Source organism: Podarcis vaucheri, assembly GCF_965113315.1.
Source record: "Podarcis vaucheri genome assembly, chromosome: 16".
Classification (NCBI taxonomy): domain Eukaryota; kingdom Metazoa; phylum Chordata; class Lepidosauria; order Squamata; family Lacertidae; genus Podarcis; species Podarcis vaucheri.
Window position 1 is genome coordinate 8,254,091 of NC_138754.1, and position 21,852 is coordinate 8,275,942.

The 21,852-nt window shown below is 47.6% G+C and overlaps 1 protein-coding gene across 1 annotated transcript in view; it reads right to left on the minus strand.

Moving 5' to 3' along the window:
* NPR1 (natriuretic peptide receptor 1) overlaps nt 1–17,587 on the minus strand; it is a 65,708-nt gene extending 48,121 nt beyond the window's left edge. The window contains exon 1 of the mRNA XM_082202091.1: nt 16,305–17,587. Coding sequence (XP_082058217.1) covers nt 16,305–17,073 — 769 coding nt within the window. The 5' untranslated portion in view covers nt 17,074–17,587. The remainder of the gene's footprint in view (nt 1–16,304) is intronic.
* Between the last annotated feature and the right edge of the window lie 4,265 nt (nt 17,588–21,852).

Here is a 21,852-nt window from a genome sequence, read left to right on the forward strand (position 1 = left end):
TTAAATACTCCCCTAAACAGGGCTGCCTTCAGATGTCTTCTAAACATCAGATAGTTGTTTATTTATTTGACATCTGGTGGGAGGGCGTTCCACAGGGCAGGTGCCACTACCGAGAAGGCCCTCTGCCTGGTTCCTGTAACCTCACTTCTCGCAGGGAGGGAACTGACAGAAGGCCCTCAGAGCTGGACCTCAGTGTCCGGGCAGAATGATGGGGGTGGAGACGCTCCTTCAGGTATACTGGGCCGAGGCCATTTAGGGTTTTAAAGGTCAGCACCAACACTTTGAATTGTGCTCGGAAACAACCTGGAGCCAATGTAGGTCTTTCAAGACCGGTGTTATGTGGTCTCGGCGGCTGCTCCCAGTCACCAGTCTAGCTGCCGCATTCTGGATTAGTTGCAGTTTCCGGGTCACCTTCAAAAGTAGCCCCACGTAAGGACTTCCGGGTTGGTGCCTCCGGCAATGGCTGAATTCCTCTGATGAGGAGGAATTTGCCCCATGGGAATTTGGGTCTGTACCGCCACGGCGAAGGCGGAGACCCTTAAAAATCACAGGCAGGAGAAGCCTGTGAACGTGGGATTTGGCGGGCACCTTTTGTGCCTCCCCTACTCGCGGGGAAACCCGGTTTCGGGGATCCGGAGCGATGTGGGGTGAGTGGCGCGGTGCTTTGAATTGTCTGCTTCTTCCACGGAGCGAAGCCGCATAGCTGTTGTCGGAGAGCACTGACTTTTTCCTGTGGACAATTTGACTCTAAAGTAATTACCCGTGAGTAGAGCTGAAGTGGGAAGAATTGCATTTTTAAACGTTTAATCTGGCATCGAAACGAGGAGGTTCAATACAGGAAGTCCGCCTCCCCCTTTTGTAGATAAACTGAAGCAAGGAGGCTGCAAGCTAAAGTCTTGGAAAGCCTTTTGTAAAAGACTAAATTTCCATCGGTAAATAACTAACCCCCCCCCCTTTGGAGACAGGAGAAGAGGGGGGGGGAGTGGTGGACTGAATATGCCTGTAGGAGAGAGTTAAGAGAGTTAAAATACCGCCACTCTGACCCTGGAAACGGGCTGCTAGCAGGATTGATGTTTTTTGGAACATCCATTGACAGCGTTTAGAACGTTCATTGACAGGTAGCTAAACAAGAGAATACATTGTTTCTACTGTCTCCGGTTGTTTCAAAAAAAAGGAGGAAAGTAACTGAAAATTGAAACTAACTTTGGATTATTGAAACTGTGTTTAAAAGAGGACATACTGCCCGATACAAATAGAAACTGTTTTCCCCTAGTGGAAGCTTGTGAAATTGGTTACTTTACAGGAGCTGGGCTAGGGGAATTTCCAGCTGCAAGATAAAAAAGTGTGAGACTTTGGAATTGACCTTGAATCTCTTAAGTGTTATGGCAAACGGAAAGGAAAAAACAGACGGGATGTCGACAGAAGAGGCCTTAGTGGCTGCATTATTGAAAATAAACGATTCGCTGGAACAACTTCACAAGAAAACAGACGTGATAAATGTGAAAATGGATGCTGCAAATATTGAAATTGACTTAATCATAGAAAGTTTAAATAACTTGGGACAAAAGGTGAATACCAATTCAGAAGCCACCCAGAAACCGACACAGGAATCTACTCTGATACGGCAAACTGCAGGTGAAGTCAAGGAAAAAACCCTTGGTGATGAATCTAAAGCAATACAACTGGAGAGGAGAGTCCCATCCATACAAACTGATGAACATAAGCTGGCATTCGTTATGATTGAACTTAAAGAAGAACAGATGAATTTGAGGACCAGAGCCCTATCTGAACTGGAAAAGGAAAGCTTGACAGAGTTTCAGGAGGCGACAGGACTAACATCGGTTGAGAAAGAGAGCTATTTGGGGGTTAGTATGACCGCCAAAAATGTGAATCTGTTTAAGGATAACTGTGAAGGATGTTGGATTGAAGAGAAGGGGGATTTGGAAATATGGACAAATCAGAAGTTGTTACTGTTGGGCCGAGTTACTGTGGTGGGGATGAGGGCTGCTGTGTTGCTGGGGATGTTGCTTTTGTTTCAAACATTGCAAGCTTTGGATGGGATGGGTTGTTTCAGGAGGTGGCAGAGGGATGTTTTTAGAGTTGTTTGGCAGGGCAGGAAGCCTCGAGTAAAACTTAAGATATTGATGGATGCCAAAGAAGGAGGTGGACCTGCCCTGCCAGACCTTTAAATTTCGTTGTGAACCATCTGCTTTTTGCTGGTTGAGAGAATGGCTGCTTCTTGAAAACACTGAAGTGTTAGACAATGGCAGACAAAGTTGATGGACTATATGGAATTGGCAGAAATGACTGGCAAGATCCGAGACCAGGGAGAAGAGTCGGTGGAAGAAGATTGGAAAAAGTTTAAAGACTATTTATAGAAATATTGTAAAATTAAGGAATGTTAGAAAAATGTTGGAATGAAGTTATATGGCTTTAGTAGAAATGTCATAAGGAATTAAGTATAAATAGATTAATAGAAAATTAAAGGAAAAATAAGGCAAGAATGTATTAAGATAATTATAGGATAGAAAACAGAGTAAGATGGAAAGGAATTGCTGAAACAAGTAATAGAATTGGAATACAAAAAGGGAGGTGTGAGGAGGTCGCTATAAATAAGTGAATGAAATATAAGATATTGAAAATGTTTGAGGTGTTTTTAAATTGTTTTTGTTGGTTTTTGCTTTGTTTTGTTAGTCCATGTAGCGTTTTTGTATTGTATTTGTATTGTTTTTTTCTCCTTTTTTTTGTTTGTAGTGTTGTGTTGAAAATGTTGAAAAAGTAATAAATATCATTTTTTAAAAAAACAACCAAAGTAGCCCCACGTAGAGCGCATTGCGGTAGTCCAAGCGGGAGATAACCAGAGCATGCACCACTCTGGCGAAGCAGTCCGCGGGCAGGTAGGGTCTCATCCTGCGTACCAGATGGAGCTGGGAGACAGCTGCCCTGGACACAGAGTTAACCTGCGCCTCCATGGACAGCTGTGAGTCCAAAATGACTCCCAGGCTGCGCACCTGGTCCTTCAGGGGCACAGTTGCCCCATTCAGGACCAGGGAGTCCTCCACACCTGCTTACCCCCTGTCCCCCAACAACAGTACTTCTGTCTTGTCAGGATTCAACCTCAATCTGTTAGCCGCCATCCATCCATATTCAGATGTGGGGGATATCGCTAGTGTGGCCCCTCCTGTTTTCTGCTGTTCGTTTCAAACAACAACCCAACAACAACAACACGTCCTTCTGGCCTCCAGACATGTGGGGAAACGATTGCAGAGTAAAACGACTGGCGTAAGACAGCCTTCCACAAGTTGCGTTCAGAGAAGAGGGACACACACACACACACACACACCCGGCACTGACCTTTGGCCCAGGGATAGGTGGTGCAGTTTACAAGCAAAGGTCTATTTATATCCAGGAAGGAGTGGAAAGCTTTGGTTCTTCTTCTAGCTAAAGATAAGCTTTAGAAGAAGCCTGGAGTGTCCTCCACAAGGTTATCAGCTTATTGCTTAAAGTTATCAGATATTGAACCCGAGGCCTTCTGCAATCAAGGCAGGCGATGAGCCACCAAGCTCCATCCCTTGGTAGGCCACAGGCCTTTGATGGCACAAGACTGCCTGAGATGCTGAAGAGACCCTGCCGGTCAAAGCTCGCAGTATGGGGTTAGTTCAGAAGTGGGGACCTGTGCTTCTGTAGATGATGGTCACTTGTTAGTTCTAGGACCAATGAAGGCTGCCTTATTCCAATTCAGACCTTTGGTCCATCCATCTCAGGGGTCAGAAACCTTTTTCAGCAGGGGGCCAGTCCACTGTCCCTCAGACCTTGTGGGGGGCCGGACTATATGGGGAGAGGGAATGAACGAATTCCTATGCCCCACAAATAACCCAGAGGTGCATTTTTAATAAAAGGACACATTCTACTCATGTAAAAACACGCTGATTCCTGGACCGTCTGCGGGCCGGATTTAGAAGGCGATTGGGCCGGATCCAGCCCCCGGGCCTTAGTGTGCCTACCCATGATCCAGCTCAATAGTGTACACACTGAGTGGCAGCAACTGCCCAGGGCAGGCTTCCTCAACCTCAGCCCTCCAGATGTTTTTGGCCTACAACTCCCATGATCCCTAGCTAGCAGGACCAGTGGTCAGGGATGATGGGAATTGTAGTCTCAAAAACATCTGGAGGGCCGAGATTGAGGAAGCCTGGCCCAGGGTTTTATACAGGACATTCCCAGCTGTGCCTGGGGATCGAACCCTGTACCTTCTGCACTCAAAGCACATGCTCTTTCACTGAGCTACGGCTCATCTCCGATCTAAGAAACAGGAAGGCCTTGTGAGCCCTTCCTGGCAGCGCCAGCCAACCGTTTTATTGCCGTTCCGGAGGCACCGGCTCTACGTTTCCCTCGGCGGTGAGAAACTCCGGGGAATATTCCTGACGGAACGCAGAGCAGCCCCAGAAATAGCAGCCGCCCTAGACAACAACAAAGACCTACACCAGGCTGAGAAAACAATCTCGAGCAAAAAGGGGGGTGGTGGTGGAAGTGAGCCAGAGCTGGGGGGGGGGAGGTAGGGGGAAGGCCAAACAAGCACCTCTGGGATCCCAGCCATTTTGGGTCGCATCCACACAGTGCATTCCAAGAACGCGGCTTCCCCAAAAAAGAATCCTGGGTACCTTGCCAGAGAGCTACAATTCCCAGCACCCTTAAACTACAGATCCAAGAGAGTGGAAACGTGTGCTTTTAAATGTGCATTACGTGTTTGGTGTGGATGCGTCCTTTATTGCACGGAACCAACCCCAAACAGAAAGGGTCACCCTAGAGGTGAAAAGTCCAGCTCATATCCACACATACCCCCCCCCCAATCAAGTAAAATAAAAATACTTAACTATAAGGTAAAGTAAAATAAAAATACTTAACTCCACCTCCATCGTTCTACCCGGACACTGAGGTCCAGCACCGAGGGCCTTCTGGCGGTTCCCTCACTGCGAGAAGCCAAGTTACAGGAAACCAGGCAGAGGGCCTTCTCGGTAGTGGCACCCTCCCTGTGGAACACCCTCCCACCAGATGTCAAAGAGAACAACAACTACCAGACTTTTAGAAGACATCTGAAGGCAGCCCTGTTTAGGGAAGCTTTTGATGTTTGATGTATCATAGTATTTTAATATTCTTTTGGAAGCCGCCCAGAGTGGCTGGGGAAACCCAGTCAGATGGGCGGGGTATAAATAATAAATTATTATTATTATTATTATTATTATTATTATTATTATTATTATTAAGGATGAATACGTGAAAAATTTGAAATGGAAATGAGGTCACTTGGAAGCTGCTGTGGCAAATTCTAGCAACCCAACCTGCAACCCAACTGAGCGATAGGTTCAGTTCCCTGAATAAAAGGGCAGTTTTTAAGCCACTGAGAAGTCTTCTCCTCCTTTGTGCTGGCTGGGGCCAATCAGAATGGAAGGAGGGGAGTCGGCCACCGAGGATGGGCTCCCGGGGTCACTTTGGAGAAGGTGCGTGAGGAAAACTCAGGAGCAGTTTGTTCTGCACGCTCCAAAGCTACGTGTTGTCAGGACCTGGTTAGCAATAACTCACACAGTGCCAGGGAAGTTCTCCTCTTATTCAAAGAAACAAAGCGGCTCTGGAGGCCAGGCCTAGTGAGCACAGCAGCTCTTCCCGGTAGAGTTGCGAGGACTGTGACTTTCCCCAGCTCCCTAAGTCTCCTCCTCCTCCAGTTCCTTCCCAAGCAATCTGAGACTCCAATGCCTTGTCTCCCTGTACTCGGCCCTCTTCATACCTCTCCTGGTCCTGGGAGACCAGGGGGCAGGAGGAGAGCTGCCCATCGCAGGAGGGGGAGACCTCCTGGATTCTTCGGCAGCCTGCCTCAACTCGGCCTCTTGGCCCCCTCCTCTCCAGCCTCTGCTTCTGCCTCTGACTCTGCACTGCTCTATGCCACACACTTTCCCTGCTCACAAAAGCCTGTTGCCTTCCAATACCTCCTCCTCCCGGTCTTCTCCCTTTTCTCCCTCTGACCACTCCTTTTCGTCCTACTGCCACTCCCCTGGCTCTGCGCACTGAGATACCACTTTGACCCTCCCGGCTTCCAAAGAATCCTGGGAGCTTTAGTTTGCTAAGGATGCTCAAACACTGGTAGCAATGAACTGGAAAGGGGGAAATGATCCAACATTCTCGGATTGGCAATGTAAATTACAGGAATATGCAGAAATGGCGCAATTGACTAACAGTTTGAGAGGTAATACAAAACAAGTGTTTGTTCAAAAACGGGATAAATATAAGAGATCTCTACGAAACCATAACAGTGGTATAATGTCTATGGCAGCATTCGACTGACGCTCGTCTAAAGTAACCCATAAGAAACAAGACAAAAGGTACGAATTATCGCAAGAATGTATTAGAAAATATAGAAAGAGTCAGGGCACAAGGAGGGCACAAGGAGAAGGGGACGACAGAGAATGAGATGGTTGGATGGTGTTCTTGAAGCTACTAGCATGAGTTTGATCAAACTGCGGGAGGCAGTGGAGGACAGAAGTGCCTGGCGTGCTCTGGTCCATGGGGTCACGAAGAGTCGGACACGACTAAACGACTAAACAACAACAACAACAACAACAGAAAGAGTCAGCTAATAATGATAGGTACATTCATTATCAGAAAAAGAGTATGCACCGGGAAATGATAGGAAGTCTATTCTCATTTATTTTAATTTATGCTAGTAAAAAGATAAGGGGGGAAAAAGAGACAGCATAAATCTTTTGTAAACATATACAAGACTATTTGTATATGGTTTATACGGTTCTGTTTATATTTTTGTTCATTCATGAATGTGTACATTATCTATGTTATATACAAATTTCAATAAAGTATATTTTTTTTAAAGAGAGAGGGAGAGAGAGAGTTGTCAGGAGACGCTGTCTCCCCTTGCAAAGCTACCAAAGTTTTACAGCCAACCCCCTGCTTTCCAGGGAACTCTGTACATTGTAGAGGTCTCAGGTCTGACATATTTGAATGGTCTGCACCCCTGCGGCTGGGAGATCCTGTTCTCTTCCTTTTTCCGGCCACATTCGCTTCTCCATCCATTTGCAACTTAACAAGGAGGCACAGAATGAAAACCAGAACCAGGCTTCTTATTGCAAATTGCAACAACCACAGATCTGAGTATCAGGAAGACCCAGCTTACATTCTCTCTGCTATGCCTCTTGTGTGAGAGAGACAGCCCATTGTTTGAAGGCAGCTGCCATGCCCCCTCTTAAATCTTCTCTTCTGCAGGCTAAACATACCCAGTTCTTTTCAAAAAAGTGTCACACGCACACAAAACCTGCTGGATCTAGCCCTGCGTCCTGTTCTCACAGTGGCCGGCCAGATGCAGCCCACTAGCAGGAATTAACTGCAAGTGTAAATGTGCATCTGGTATAGCCATTCTTTGCAGGACAGCAGGCATTTCCAGACAACCTCTTTATGCAGCAATCACCTTCATTTCTGAGCAGGGCAATGGGATGAGCTGTCGGAGGAGGTTTCATTCTGATTTGTTGGCAGGGAGGTGAGGTGAGGTTGCCTCAAGGCAAGTTTATATCCCACACTTTCTAGCGCAGCTTCCCCATCGCTCCCCTTATGGCAAAAAGTCCAATAACTTAAGTAAGAGGAAGAATCTCTGCTGCGCAAGACCTCCCAATCAACTGCGTATAAGAGGCATTGTGACAGGAACAGTGCTAGAAACTCATAAATATAAGCTAGGCACCAAAGGCTCCTTAAACCAAGGTTGCTGTCGCCAAAACGTCACATCTAGTTGCCATTTTGGGGCAAGACGCTTCTCGCTTGGACTACTGCAATGCGCTCTACGTGGGGCTACCTTTAAAGGTGACCCGGAAACTACAACTAATCCAGAATGCGGCAGCGAGACTGGTGACTGGGAGCGGCCGCCGAGACCATACAACACTGGTCCTGAGAGACCTACATTGGCTCCCACTACGTTTCCGAGCACAATTCAAAGTGTTGGTGCTGACCTTTAAAGCCCTAAATGGCCTCGGTCCAGTATACCTGAAGGAGCGTCTCCACCCCCATCGTTCTACCCGGACACTGAGGTCCAGCGCCGAGGGCCTTCTGGCGGTTCCCTCACTGTGAGAAGCAAAGTTACAGGGAACCAGGCGGAGGGGCCTTCTCAGTAGTGGCGCCCACCCTGTGGAAAGCCCTCCCATCAGATGTCAAGGAAATAAACTGCTAGGTGGGCAGGAGCAGGGACTGAGCAACGGGAGCTCACCCCGTCGTGGGGATTCAAACCGCCGACCTTCTGTTTTGTTTTGTTTTTTAATGATATTTATTGAAACAACAGATTTTTTAAAAAAATACACAAAAAAGAGAAAATTACAAAAAGAAAAAAACAAGAAAAAACAAAAACAGAAAAAAAATAAATCCATCATTTCCAAATTCTCCAAATTCCATTACCTTCTTTCCCTGACCTCCTCTCCCTCCCATCTCTTGTATCTTGGTTAATAGTTGTCACAGCAAATCCTTTCCATAGTTCATAATATTTTGTCATTATGTTATCTCACTCTATTCTCATTTTATCTTATAAAAACAATCTTAAAGCTTAAAACTTAAATCTTTTTTATCAATTTCCCAAAACCATTACCCTTTTACCAAATTCTTTAAATCTTTGAACCAGAGCCAAGTAATTTCATTTCAACATTTCCCCCACATTCATAAATCTTTTCTAGTAGTAATAATATTAAAAAAGAATTCCTTCCAGTAGCACCTTAAAGACCAACTAAGTTAGTTCTTGGTATGAGCTTTCGTGTGCATGCACACTTCTTCAGATACATATCTGAAGTATCTGAAGAAGTGTGCATGCACACGAAAGCTCATACCAAGAACTAACTTAGTTGGTCTTTAAGGTGCTACTGGAAGGAATTTTTTTTATTAAAAAAGAAGTTCATTCCAATCTTCTTCCAACCTTCTGATCGGCAAGCCTTAGGCTCAGTGGTTGAGACCACAGCGCCACCCGCGTCCCTTTGACTACCAACCTAGATGACTTTAAAAGAGCTGTAGGCAAATTCATGGCGGCTGAGGGCTATGGATGGCTGGGAGCCCGGCCGGCTGTGCTCTGCCTCCGCAGTTGGGGGCAATAACGCTTCTGAATACCAGTTGCTGGAAACCTCCGGAGGGGAGAGGGGTCCTGGGTTCGAGTCCTGCTTGTGGGTTCCCATTGGGGCACCTGGCTGGCCACTGTGATGAGAGGACGCCGGACTGGACGAGCCATTGGCCTGATCCAACAACCTCTTCTTATGTCCTGGATTTAGAATTCATAGAATTGTCTGATGGACTACATGGAAGTGGCAGAAATGACTGGCAGAATCCGAGATCAGGGAGAAGAGGTGGTGGAAGAAGACTGGAAGAAATTTAAAGACTACTTGCAGAAATACTGCAAAATTAATGAATGTTAAAGGGATGTTGGATTGAAAATAAGCGATATTGGTAAAAAAGATTAACAAGAATATGTGAATACGGATTGACAATGGTTGAAAATACATAGTTATAATAGGTTAAGATATTGAGTAAAGATAAATGATAGAGGGTAAGGATTTGCTGAATTAACCATGTGAACTGGAATACAAAAAAGGGGGGTGTGAGGAGGTCAGGAAACAAGTAAATGAAATATAAGACATGAAAATATTGGTTTCTTTTTAATTTTTTCTTACTTTTTATGTGTTTTGTTTTCGTATTTTTGTATCTCTTTTTCTTTTATTATTGTTATTCTTTTTTATTTCTTGTTTTTAATTTTGTAACCTTTTATTGTCTGTAAAATTTCAATAAATATCATTAAAAAAAAATAGAATTCACAGAATTGTCGAGGGACCCCTGAGGGTCATCAAGTCCAACCCGCACGACCTTGGAAATAGGAGTCTTATGCTCTGCTAACTGAGCTATGCCAGGATTGGAGGGGGAAAGGGCGTGGGATATACCGTATTTTTCGCTCTATAAGACGCACCTTCCCCCTCCTAAAAAGTAAGGGGAAATGTGTGTGCGTCTTATGGAGCGAATGCAGGCGGGAGGCTCTGCTCAGCGCTCCCTTTAAAGAGCCCCGTGGTGCGTGTGTGAGGCTCTTGGGGGCTGCCCTTCTCCCTCCTCTGGGAAAACCCTCCAAGGGGTTTGCATGCTCTTTAAACGGAGTGTGGCTCTTGGGGGAGCCTTCATCCCGCTGTCCGGAAGAGGCTGCGCGCGGCTATCCCAGAAGCCAGAACAGCAAGAGGCTATCCCAGAAGCCAGATCTGGAATTCAGAATATATTTTTTTTCTTGTTTCCCCCTCCAAAAACTAGGTGCATCTTATGGTCTGGTGCGTCTTATAGAGCGAAAAATACAGTAAATGCAAAGGTGCCAGGGCAAATGAAGCCCACCCACCCCCAATCTGGGAGAGGAGGGAGAAGTCAGACAGCCAGAGCCAAGCACAAGGTGAGGTTTACTCCCTGCACAGCTCTCCTGCCTTGGCCAGAATTCCTGACCCTCCTGCTACGGGGCAGCCCCACTCCACCCGCCACCTTGGACAGGAAAAGCAAGATAGCAGAGCCAAGCTCTTCCGCGAACAAGGCCCCTTTCGAAACCCCAAACGCCTTCCAAAACCCACACCCCGCTGCGGAGACGTCCCTGTTCCTCTCCCAGCTGTTATCAGGCGTGCTGCGGTTAACACCCATCTGAGGTCAGGACCCCTTGCTATTAAAACTCAGCTCTTGCAACCGGGGCAGGCGGACGGCAGGGGCGAGGGGGTGTGTGTGGAAAAAGCCTCTTCCCCCACGGTTCTCAAAATCTGCCAACCTTTTTAAAAAAATTAACTTTCACCCATGGCAGGGATCATCACTCATGAGATTCAGCACGACGCCCCAAGGTCTTAAAAGTTGAGGCGCAGCCCTTTAGCAAACGCCCACCGTGGCTTTGGGACGGGAGGCTAAGAAGCAGGTCTCCAGAACACGTGCAGAGTGCTTGTTTGGGGCCAGGTTGCAGAGATGCTTTGCAGGCAGCGCTCTAGCGCTTCAGTTTTTATGTAATTTTTTAGCTGGAAAAGCCCAGCATGTCCCTTTGGATCGATAGAATATAGCCAGCTGCGGATTATAGGGGCAGAAAAAAAGGTTAAAGTTTTTAATGTATGTGTAACAGCAGCAGCTTGGATTCTTTAGGCACAGAAATGGAAGGAGGAAGTCGCCACTAAAGAAGGACGGATAAGCAAGATGATGGGCTATGTGGAATTAGCAAAATCAACAGCAAAATTAAGAGACTCTGTTGATGAGTGTTTTGTGGAAGAATGGATGTTTTTCCCCACCGGACTGCTAAGATACTACAGCACGATGAATTTGCGAGAAGGATTTGAACTATGAGCAACAGAAGCCACTAGATTATAGAATGGTGGTTATGATTTAATAGTCTTTTACAGGGTTCAGCAGCAGAGGGAAAACAACAACTTCATGGAAAGCAGGGTGGGAAGTCGACAAAAATAAAAGGAAAAAATGCAGTTGCGTATTGGATCGTATATGTTTAAAATGTTGAAATTTAGTAAAATACAATGGGGGGGTGGATATATACAGTAGTACCTCAGGTTACATACGCTTCAGGTTACAGACTCCGCTAACCCAGAAATAGTGCCTCAGGTTAAGAACTTTGCTTCAGGATGAGAACAGAAATCGTGCAGCAGCGGCATGGCAGCAGCGGGAGCCCCATTAGCTAAAGTGGTGCTTCAGGTTAAGAACAGTTTCAGGTTAAGTACGGACCTCCAGAATGAATTAAGTACTTAACCTGAGGTACCACTGTATACAGAACATAGCTAGCTGCCTTATACTGAGTCAGACCCATGGTCTATCTAGCTCAGTATTGCCTGCACTGGCCGACAGCAGCTCTCTGGGGTTTCAGGCAAAGAGTCTGTCTCTCAGGCAGAGAGTCTTATCACCCACCTATAACTCTTCCTCTACTTAAGTAAGATTCTAGTCCTCATGGTGTTGGATAAAAAGTCTGCTTTCAAGAGCAACTTGGAAGCTGCCTTCCAGAAGTCAGATCTAAGCAAGTATACAGTGGCAGGCAAGTGAGTCTTCGCAGTTTCTGGTGCAGAAGTCAGAAGCCGAACCCAAGACCTTCTGCAGGTATCTAGGTCCTCTGGCGCTGAGCCACACAAACCGACTGGACATATCTAAATACAGTGGTACCTCAGGTTACATACGCTTCAGGTTACAGACTCCACTAACCCAGAAATAGTACCTCGGGTTAAGAACTTTGCTTCAGGATGAGAACAGAAATCGTGCGGCGGCAGCGGGAGGCCCCATTAGCTAAAGTGGTGCTTCAGGTTAAGAACAGTTTCAGGTTAAGAACGGACCTCCAGAACGAATTAAGTACTTAACCCGAGGTACCACTGTATAAACACATCTCTAAGCAGCTTGCACGATCCCTTTCTCTGCCCTCTTTTTATAACCAAAGGATAATTAAAAATAATAAAAAAAACAGGTTACCATCGAGCATAGCAGTGACATCCCTGAGCTATGAGCTATGGTTCAAATCTGACCTTGGCTGCAACTTCAGTCACGCAGCCCCGTTCAGCTGCACACCCGCCTTGCTGCAAAACGGGGATGAAACTAAGCAGTGCTGGCGTACCTTCCAGGGTTGTTGTGAAGGAGTGCAGAGCATGTATGCACAAAACATTCCACGGGGCTGCAGCGAAGTGGATTTTATGGCCTTTCCCCCATCCCCACTGCAGGGATAAATAAGAACAAGGGCCTGCCGTTCAGGTTTCTTGCACAACAACAACAACAACAACTTATTATTTCTACCCTGCTCATCTGGCTGGGTTTCGCCAGCCATTACCGAAAACAGACATGAACCACGGTATAAGTGCCTTTTAAGTGTATTATTTGGGCGAGAGAGTGTGTGTTTTGCAGTGAAATACCTCCGTCTCTCCCACTTCAACTCATGGGCTGCAATGCTCTTCCTCTCATGTGAAGATAAATTTGTTAACACGCACGGTTTGCTGTTTTTCGGCATGTACGAACTTACAAAAACACCTTGTCCCTGGACCGGCAACTGAGCTAAACACACAGCGAGCCGGGAGCTGTTCCCTCACCCCGGACCCAAAATACTCTCACCTATTTATTCCACGGCTCGACACTCCCATGCAGTTGCAGAAACGCACAAACACACACACTCCCAATGCGGAAAAGCACACAGAGGTCAGAGCAAAGCCGGCCCTCCAATTTGCAGGCCGTGTGCTCCTGGATTTGTGCGTCCAGCTGTTTAACAGGAAAGGAAGGTCCAGACCCGTCACAAAAGGAAAAGCGAGGCTTCGTTAAGAGCAGCGAGCTCAGATCCCCCCCAAAAACGAGAACAGAAACATCAACAAATGACGGCGGAGCTGGAAATATCCGCAGGTTCGCCGGACAAAAAGTGTGTGCACCACGCAGGTTTAACTTGCGGAACTCACCGTCACATTATGTCTGTGCATCTATAACTAACTAGGTACATTCTGGTAGGAGATCTACCGTATTTTTCGCTCTATAAGACGCACCAGACCACAAGACGCACCTAGTTTTTGGAGGAGGAAAACAAGAAAAAAAAATATTCTGAATCTCAGAAGCCAGAACAGCAAGAGGGATCACTGCGCAGTGAAAGCAGCAATCCGTCTTGCTGTTCTGGCTTCTGGGATAGCTGTGCAGCTTCCATTCGCTCCATAAGACGCACACACATTTCCCCTTACTTTTTGGGAGGGAAAAAGCGAGTCTTATAGAGCAAAAAATACGGTAATTGCAGAGATCCTGCAGGGTCACCTCAAAGAGAACCTCAAAGCAGCCTACCTCTGATTATATCAGGGGTTTTTTCAAGGGGGGAGTGTGTGGAGTTGCCCCCTTCACCCCCCAACCGTGAGCCTCCTGGACGCAACGGGGTTCTTGCCCAAACGGCAGCTAATCGGCAAACATTCCCTGCAAACACTTAGATGCGCAGATCCACGGAGGGCAGTCCCCACCTGCTTTCATCACCCTGCATAGCTAAGTGTGGACTCCAGATAAAGCCTCCATTTACAGAGGCAGTCTACCTCCGATACCAGAGAGGCTCAGATGACAGAGGAAGCTGTTGGCCGAAAGAGGAGCGTGGCCGCAAAGCCGGATTCTGGTGAGGGAAAAGAACGACCCCACAAATTCCATAGCAGATGCATCCTATAGGAGAGTGTCTGCGTTCTTGAAATGGAATCATGCCAGCACGCTAAACATGCACACATTTAAGAGGCAGGGAGAGGCTGTTTTCTTCCGAGAAAAATCCTTCCTTGCTTACCTCCCGCAGCGGGACAGCGGGAGACCCCCGTGGGAGACCGGATTAATTACTCTGCTTGGGGACAGAGGAAAATGCTTTATACAGAGCCAGGCTGCCGGGGAAGGGATGTGGCTTAGGGACAAAGCTTCTCCCTTGCATGCCGAAGGTTCCAGGTTCAATCCCCGCCATCGCCAAGCCGGGCTGCGAGAGATTCCCTGCCTGAGAGTTGCTGCCAGCCAGTGTAGGGATTACAGAGAACTAGGTGCCGCAGCAATCCGAACCCAGTCAAAGACTCCTTTAAGAACATAAGGATCAGGGCAAAGGGGCCCATCGAGTCCAGCGCCCTGCTCCCACAGCTGCCACCCAAATGCCCATGGGAAGCCTGGAGGCAAGATTCGAACACAAGAGCCGTCTTCCCTAATGCAGCTTCCGGCCACTGGCTTTCGGAAGCATAATTGCTTCTAACCAGAGCATAGCCATTGTGGCTAGTCGCCCTTCTGCTTCGTGGATTTGCCCAAACCTCTTTGATGCCCATCGCTGTCTCCTGCAGAAAGGAGTTCCACAGTTTAACAACTTTATTTTTACCTGCCCTGAATCTTCCAGCGGAATCTGATTCCCGGAGGCGATGCTGGGATTGAACCCGCGACCGTCTGTATGCAAGGGGAAAGGCCCTGCCACTGAGCTACGCAGGTCTCCCCTCGCCGACCCTCAGCGATTCCACCACCCGACATGACGCCAGCCCAAGCTTATGAAGAAAGAGCGTGTCTGCTTCAAAATAAAGAAACAACCGCATGGGAACTTGAGTTCCTCCCCCACCCAGTTAGCCAAGGATTGAGGAAAGGATCTGCGCAGTGGATTCCGCCAAAATAAGCCCGTGCATTGGAGGAGCAGAGTGGTGTAGTGGTTAGAGCAGGGCCCCTCCAGAGGTTGCTAGATCCCCAACTCCCATCAGCCCTGACTTGAGTCTAGCAACATCTGGAGGCGCAGGGTCTCCACCTCGGGTTAGAGGACCGGGCTGGGAGGAGCAGGATTAAATCCCTGACTTGACCTCGGTGTCCCTGGGCATACCTCACAGGGCTGTTGTGCAAGGATAATGTGGAGTACGGGTTTTGCAAGCGGCTCCAAGCTCCTTGAAGGAGGCTGGGATTTTATGAAACGTACAAAGGGAGGAGAAGGGGAACCCTAAATTGTATAACTTGGAGGTGGTGGGGGTTGAAGGTAGGAAATTCAGCAGGGAAAAGAAGTGTTTAAAATTGGCTCAGTTAAGGCTGGCTCTGTTCTGCCTCACCCAGATGAAGGCAGAAGGTGAGATTTCTTGCCCGGGAAGGGAGAAAGGGAGGTTGAATGGGGAAATCTGGGGTGGAAAATCAGTGGGGCTGAGGTAGGCAAGGAGTTTTGTTTTGTTGATGGGGATCTGTAGTGGCAAAAAATTATTTACTTGAGGGGGGGCACTTGCTAAAGTAGGGAGGAGATAATGGCAAACCCATTTCTAAACAGGAACGTGCCTCGTAGGAGCTGGGCTCCCAGCAGCTGTGAACGTTCTCAGTCTCTGCACATGCCCAGAGGTACTCATTTTGGGTACTCCAGAGGCTCCAGGAAAAAGCTCTGCTGTCCATCTCTCAACCAAGAGAGCAGTGTCTGGGACACAGAGGCACCCAGAGCTTCACCCAAGATTTTAGGCTCCCCTCCGAACAGACCGAAAAGAGGACATGCGGAGATTTATTCAGTCACTACATTCCCACCCGCCCAAGGAAGGAGCTTGAGGCAGCGCATGGCGTTCTGCCCCCTCCCCATTCTGCCCGGACAACAACCCTGAGAGGTAGGCCAGGCTGAGATCGAGCAACTGGCCCACGTGGCGGGCTTCGTGGTGGAGCAGGGATTTGAACCCAGTCCCCACGCCCTAACCACTGCACCGTACTGTCAAGGAACCTCTCTGCCTTCTGAGGTGGACGCGATGCGCCCGGTGAGTCCTACAGGTACGAAAATCAAATCTCAGGTGAGGAACAAGGATATAGCCGAGCGACTCTGTACTTACTCCTGGCTTTTCGCTTGATGTCGCGTATCAGCGCGGTGTAGTTCGCCCCCAGGAAAGGAATGTCCTCCATCGTCATGTTCATCAAGGCTGGCAGCCTGAGGTACAGACCCTCCACGGCAAAGAAACAGGGGCGGTCATCGTTTTTGTTGTCCCAGTAGAGGAGCATGGCATGGCGCGTCCAGTTGAAGTGCTGGTTCAGGTAGGCCGCAAACTCGCCCAGTTTGCCGTGGCTGGGCCCAGTGCGGGTGGTCAAGGCGTACTCGCTAGCCTTGTTGGCAAAGCCCACGGCCTCGGCCCCAGCGGTCACCAGCGGCAGCCCCCAGTGCCGGGTGAAGCGGGCCACAGGAGCCGCCGTGTAGACGCAACCGGGTCCCACAAACAGGTCCGGGTTGGCGCTCATCTGAAGGTCCACGGCCGACATGGGTGCCAGGATGTCCGAGCAGACGCCGTGGTCGTCCTCGCTGGTGCCGAAGACCAGCTGGACGGTGTAGCCGGGCAGCAGGTCCGGCTGAGCGTTGACCTTGCGGACGGCGAGCCGTATGGCGGGCGCCACCCGTGGCCAGGCCCAGGGGTACGTGGTGTTGCGCTCCGGAAGCACCACGGCGATGGTCAAGTTGGCTGCACCGGCCGGGCCCAGCTGGCAGAGGGCCACTAGGATCCACCACACGAACGCCGGGCCGTGGGGCGACGCCGCTTTCAGAGGGGTCCCGGGGCAGAGCCACGGCCTGCAGAGGGCCACCCCACTGCCGCCACGACGCCAGGCCTTCATTCCCTGGCCTCGCCCCGGGTGCCACCCCGATGCCCCCAGCTTCCTCACCCCTTCAAAACCCAACCGGTGCCCAAAACCCTGCAGCAGGTGGCACAGGGTGCTGTGCTAAAGCGTGCCAATCTCTCAAGGGTGCCCGGTTATGCCCACCGTGCCAGCTCCCCGCATTTTGGCGCTTGACCCCTTCCCTTCCACCTCTCTGCAAACTCTCTTCTCTCCAGCGGTGCAAATAAAACCCCAAAACACAACCCACCCCACGGCTGTCCTCTGCCAATCCCTGCTCCCCAAGAAGTTGTGCTGAGTTTCGCTGAGCTTCTCTGCCCGTCGTTGGGGGTCCCGCCCCGAGTTCGCGTCCGCCTCTGCCCGCGCTGCCTGCCGCCTTCCTTGCCGTAACTCAGCCTGGAGTGGAAAGAGAGAGAGGAGCAGAGGTTTATCTAACTGCAGGGTCCAGAGTTGCTTCTTTCCTTCTTCTTCTCTTCATTCAATGACAGGGCGGCTGCGATCATCAGCACCACCGACAAGGAGCCTTAACTCCTTCCTGCCCGCGACTCACCCCCCTCTCCTTCCCATTAAAAGCAGGAACACGGGATTCTTACAAACAAAGATCGCCCAGCAAAGGACCCACAACAACGGGTTGCAGGATTTCAAGTCCGGACATCGCAGCCATCGCCGCCAATATTTATATGCCGCTTAATATGCAGAGTCCTGGAGCGGTTTAACCTAAAGTGGGGGAATTAAAGGAAGGGAGACGTACCTGCGAGTGGGGAATGCAAAGAAATACGTCAGTAGCAGCTCAGCTAAATATCAAGGAACAATAAAGCAGCCTGAGAGAGGAGAGCCGAGATTTTTTAATCCTCTCCTCTTGTTATTATTAGCCGTCCTCTTTTAAATTAATTGCCATAATTTTTAGATTGTTTTAGTTAGTTTTTTTTAATGTCACTATATCCTGAAATGTTTTAATCTGCTTGCCCCTTAGGGTTTCTCTTTTTAATTGCACATTTTGTTTATTCGTTTCGTAAAAAGTTATATACCACTCAGCAGTGGGGAAAACTTCCGAGTGGTTTGCAAAAGGAATAAAACAGTAAAATTATTGGGGATTAAAAACAACTATTAAAAAACACACACGTACAAAAAAAAATTGAGTGTGCGGACGTAAATTCAATAATAAATAGAATAATAACAAGAGTTACTGTTGTTCTTGTAATTAATAATAATAATATTTCTTCTGGTAGCAGTATTTTAACTTAGGACGAATCAAAGAACACTGTTGATGAACTATGATTGTTATTAGCACTCCAAATGAGTGCCAGGCACTGTGCAATTTTGAAGAAGAAAAATCCTGCCAGTGGCATCAAGCAATTTGCAGATTTATTTTACCGAGTCGGATCTGACATCTACAAGTTTTCATCCTGCTGCTCTGCCAAATAGCTCGAGGCTGCCTGTGTGATTTCTCTCCCGGCGAGGGTTTGAGCCCCATGCTGGGCAAAAGATCCCTGCAGTGCACAGGGCTGGACTAGATGACCCTCGGGTGTCTTCCGATTCTATGATTCTTCGCAACAATCCTGTGAAATAGGTTAGGAGATAGAGAGAGACTGGCCAAAGGTCACACACAGAGCGCTTCTTGGTGGAGTGCAGGATTTGAACCCTAGAATCATAGAATCATAGAGTTGGAAGAGACCACAAGGGCCATCGAGTCCAACCCCCTGCCAAGCAGGAAACACCATCAGAGCACTCTTGACATATGGTTGTCAAGCCTCTGCTTAAAGACCTCCAAGGGAGGAGACTCCACCACACTCCTTGGCAGCAAATTCCACTGTCAAACAGCTCTTACTGTCAGGAAGTTCTTCCTAATGTTCAGGTGGAATCTTCTTTCTTGTAGTTTGGATCCATTGCTCCGTGTCCGCTTCTCTGGAGCAGCAGAAAACAACCTTTCTCCCTCCTCTATGTGACATCCTTTTATATATTTGAACATGGCTATCATATCACCCCTTAACCTCCTCTTCTCCAGGCTAAACATGCCCAGCTCCCTTAGCCGTTCCTCATAAGGCATCGTTTCCAGGCCTTTGACCATTTTGGTTGCCCTCCTCTGGACACGTTCCAGTTTGTCAGTGTCCTTCTTGAATTGTGGTGCCCAGAACTGGACACAGTACTCCAGGTGAGGTCTGACCAGAGCAGAATACAGTGGCACTATTACTTCCCTTGATCTAGATGCTATACTCCTATTGATGCAGCCCAGAATTGCATTGGCTTATTTAGCTGCCGCGTCACACTGTTGGCTCATGTCAAGTTTGTGGTCAACCAAGACTCCTAGATCCTTTTCCCGGGTCCTAGTCTAAGCACTACACCCCCACAGCCTCTCTATGTAAAACACATCATTTCTTTCTCCCCCTTTTATATATAGTTTTTTAACATATCATTTTCAACAATAATTAAACATACTTTTACATCTTATACAATTTTTTGACTTCCATCAATCACATCTGAAAATTTCCCAATCTACTGTATTCACTTCATTTGCATTTCTTATTCTATTACATTTAAATCTCATAACTAATGTCTCTGTTCTTTCTCTATTTTGCAATATTTCATATATTTTCCCTTACAAAACTTCTTGGAGTCCTACTAGCGTAATTTGTTGATTACAGTTGCACTTCAAGTAGTTCATATATTTCTTCCAGTCTTCTGTAAATCTCTGGTCCCGCAGGTTTCGAATCCTTCCTGTCATTTTATCCAATTCTGCGTAAAACACAACATTTCAGAGCCTTCTGTGCAAAGGTAATGGTCACACCCATTGACCCACCTAAGAGGTGTGGTCCCCCGGAAAGCTGCCTAGGAGGGGATTTGGCCCTCAGGCTGGAAAAAGTTTCCCACTCCAGGACTGGGTGAAATGTTGACTCTCAACTTCAGAGGGCTGCGCTGCTAGGCACCCGTTATCTGGGGAAGTTAAGTTGTGGCAAACTGACTTTACCTCTGAGTAAACATGGCAAAGAATGCCTCCAAGCCGAACACACTGATCAGGGAGATAAGTCACAAACCGAGTGACCTCCTTGTCCTCCCACTTTTGCAGAGCACCCTGGAGGCATCCAGGGAATTTTAGCGTTGGAAGGGCGCGCGCCAGGCGTCATCTCATCCTCCTAAACTACAGTTCGCAAGGTTCTTCGGAGGAAGTTTTGGGCATGACCTTCTTCTTCTTCGGCGATGCCTCATAGCCGAGTAAGATTGTCTTCCGTAAACACGGTTTTAACAATGAGTCCCTAAGTGACTGTGGAGGCCAGGCATAGGCAAACTCGGCCCGCCAGATGTTTTGGGACTACAACTCCCATCATCCCTAGCTAACAGGACCAGTGGTCAGGGGTGATGGGAATTGTAGTCCCAAAACATCTGGAGGGCCGAGTTTGCCTATGCCTGGTGGAGGCCAATTCTGAACCCACAGATCCTTCCACAGTGAGGACATTGGTTTCCGGACAGGAGTTGATCATGGTGTGGATTTGCCAACCGTGCCTTCCTCTTAGCACGCTTCTCCCTTGCGTCCTGAGTTCAAGTGTCTTCAAAGCCCACAACACCTTTGGTAAAGGCTGTTCTCCAACTGGAGGGCTCACAGGCCAGTGTTTCCCAGTTGTCTGTGTTTATACTACATTTTTTGAGAGAGTCTTTAAACCTCTTTTGTTGACCACCAGCATTACACTTTCCATTTTTAAGTTCGGAATAGAGTTGTTGCTTTGGAAGATGATAATCAGGCATGACCAACACCTCGATAAACACTACTTGGATGTCTGGGCTACTTCATACTTTTCTGTAAAGTTTTTTTTAAATTAAAAAAAATCATTTTATAATGAAAATACTGACCCATAAGGAGCAGAGGGGTCCGAAAAGTCTTAGGGAGTCCATTCAGAGTGCCTTGCTCTCTGCATGCCTCAAAAGTAGGGGCCTAGTATTACGCCCAACAGGTGAGCACCGAGTGCGAATTTCGCCATCTGAAGGACAACACTGCCACCTGTAGGACTGAATAATCCTTCCTCCCTTGCTTGCTCCAGCATGTACCAGCTCAGGCCGAAAAGAACACACAATGAGAGTTGTAGAATATAACAACCTTTGATTGATAAAGGTTGATTGTTTGAATATAACAACCAATTGAAAGGCATTTGAAAACTGAGCAATGGGGGGAAATGATAATATATGAAATAGAGGAATATATTGGATGAAATGTGTGATGTAACCGAGGAATATGTATCGGGTGAAAATTGTGACATTACACCGTAGGTAAAAGGGATGGCTATGAAAACAGCACAGAAGGGAAGGTGGGAGGTCAAATTATAAGATGAATGCATAACCAATTTGAGGTTTGAAATTAGTTGGTCAAGGTTATGAAAATTTAATAAAAATCTTAATAATTAGAAAACAGAGTTGTAGAGTTGGATGGGACTTGTTCCAGCCCATGTTCATAACATTAATCTTGCAATGACTGTATACTAAAGACTGTAGCTCAACAGGTAGAGATCTACTTTGCATGGAGGACCAGGTTTAATTGCTGACATCTCCAGGAAGGGCTGGGAAAAACCCCAGGAGATCTAGACTGGCCAATGGTCTGAATCAGTATAAGGCAGCTTTCCATGTTCCTGATATATGGGTAAAAATTGTAGGAGATAAGGACCTTACTGAAATCATGATATGCTACATAACACTTGATACACCCATGCTGGGTCTTAGTAATCACACTGCTGCAAAATAATGTGCTGCGTTGGCTTCAACAGAGTTTTTAAAAATTAATTTAAATATTTTCAT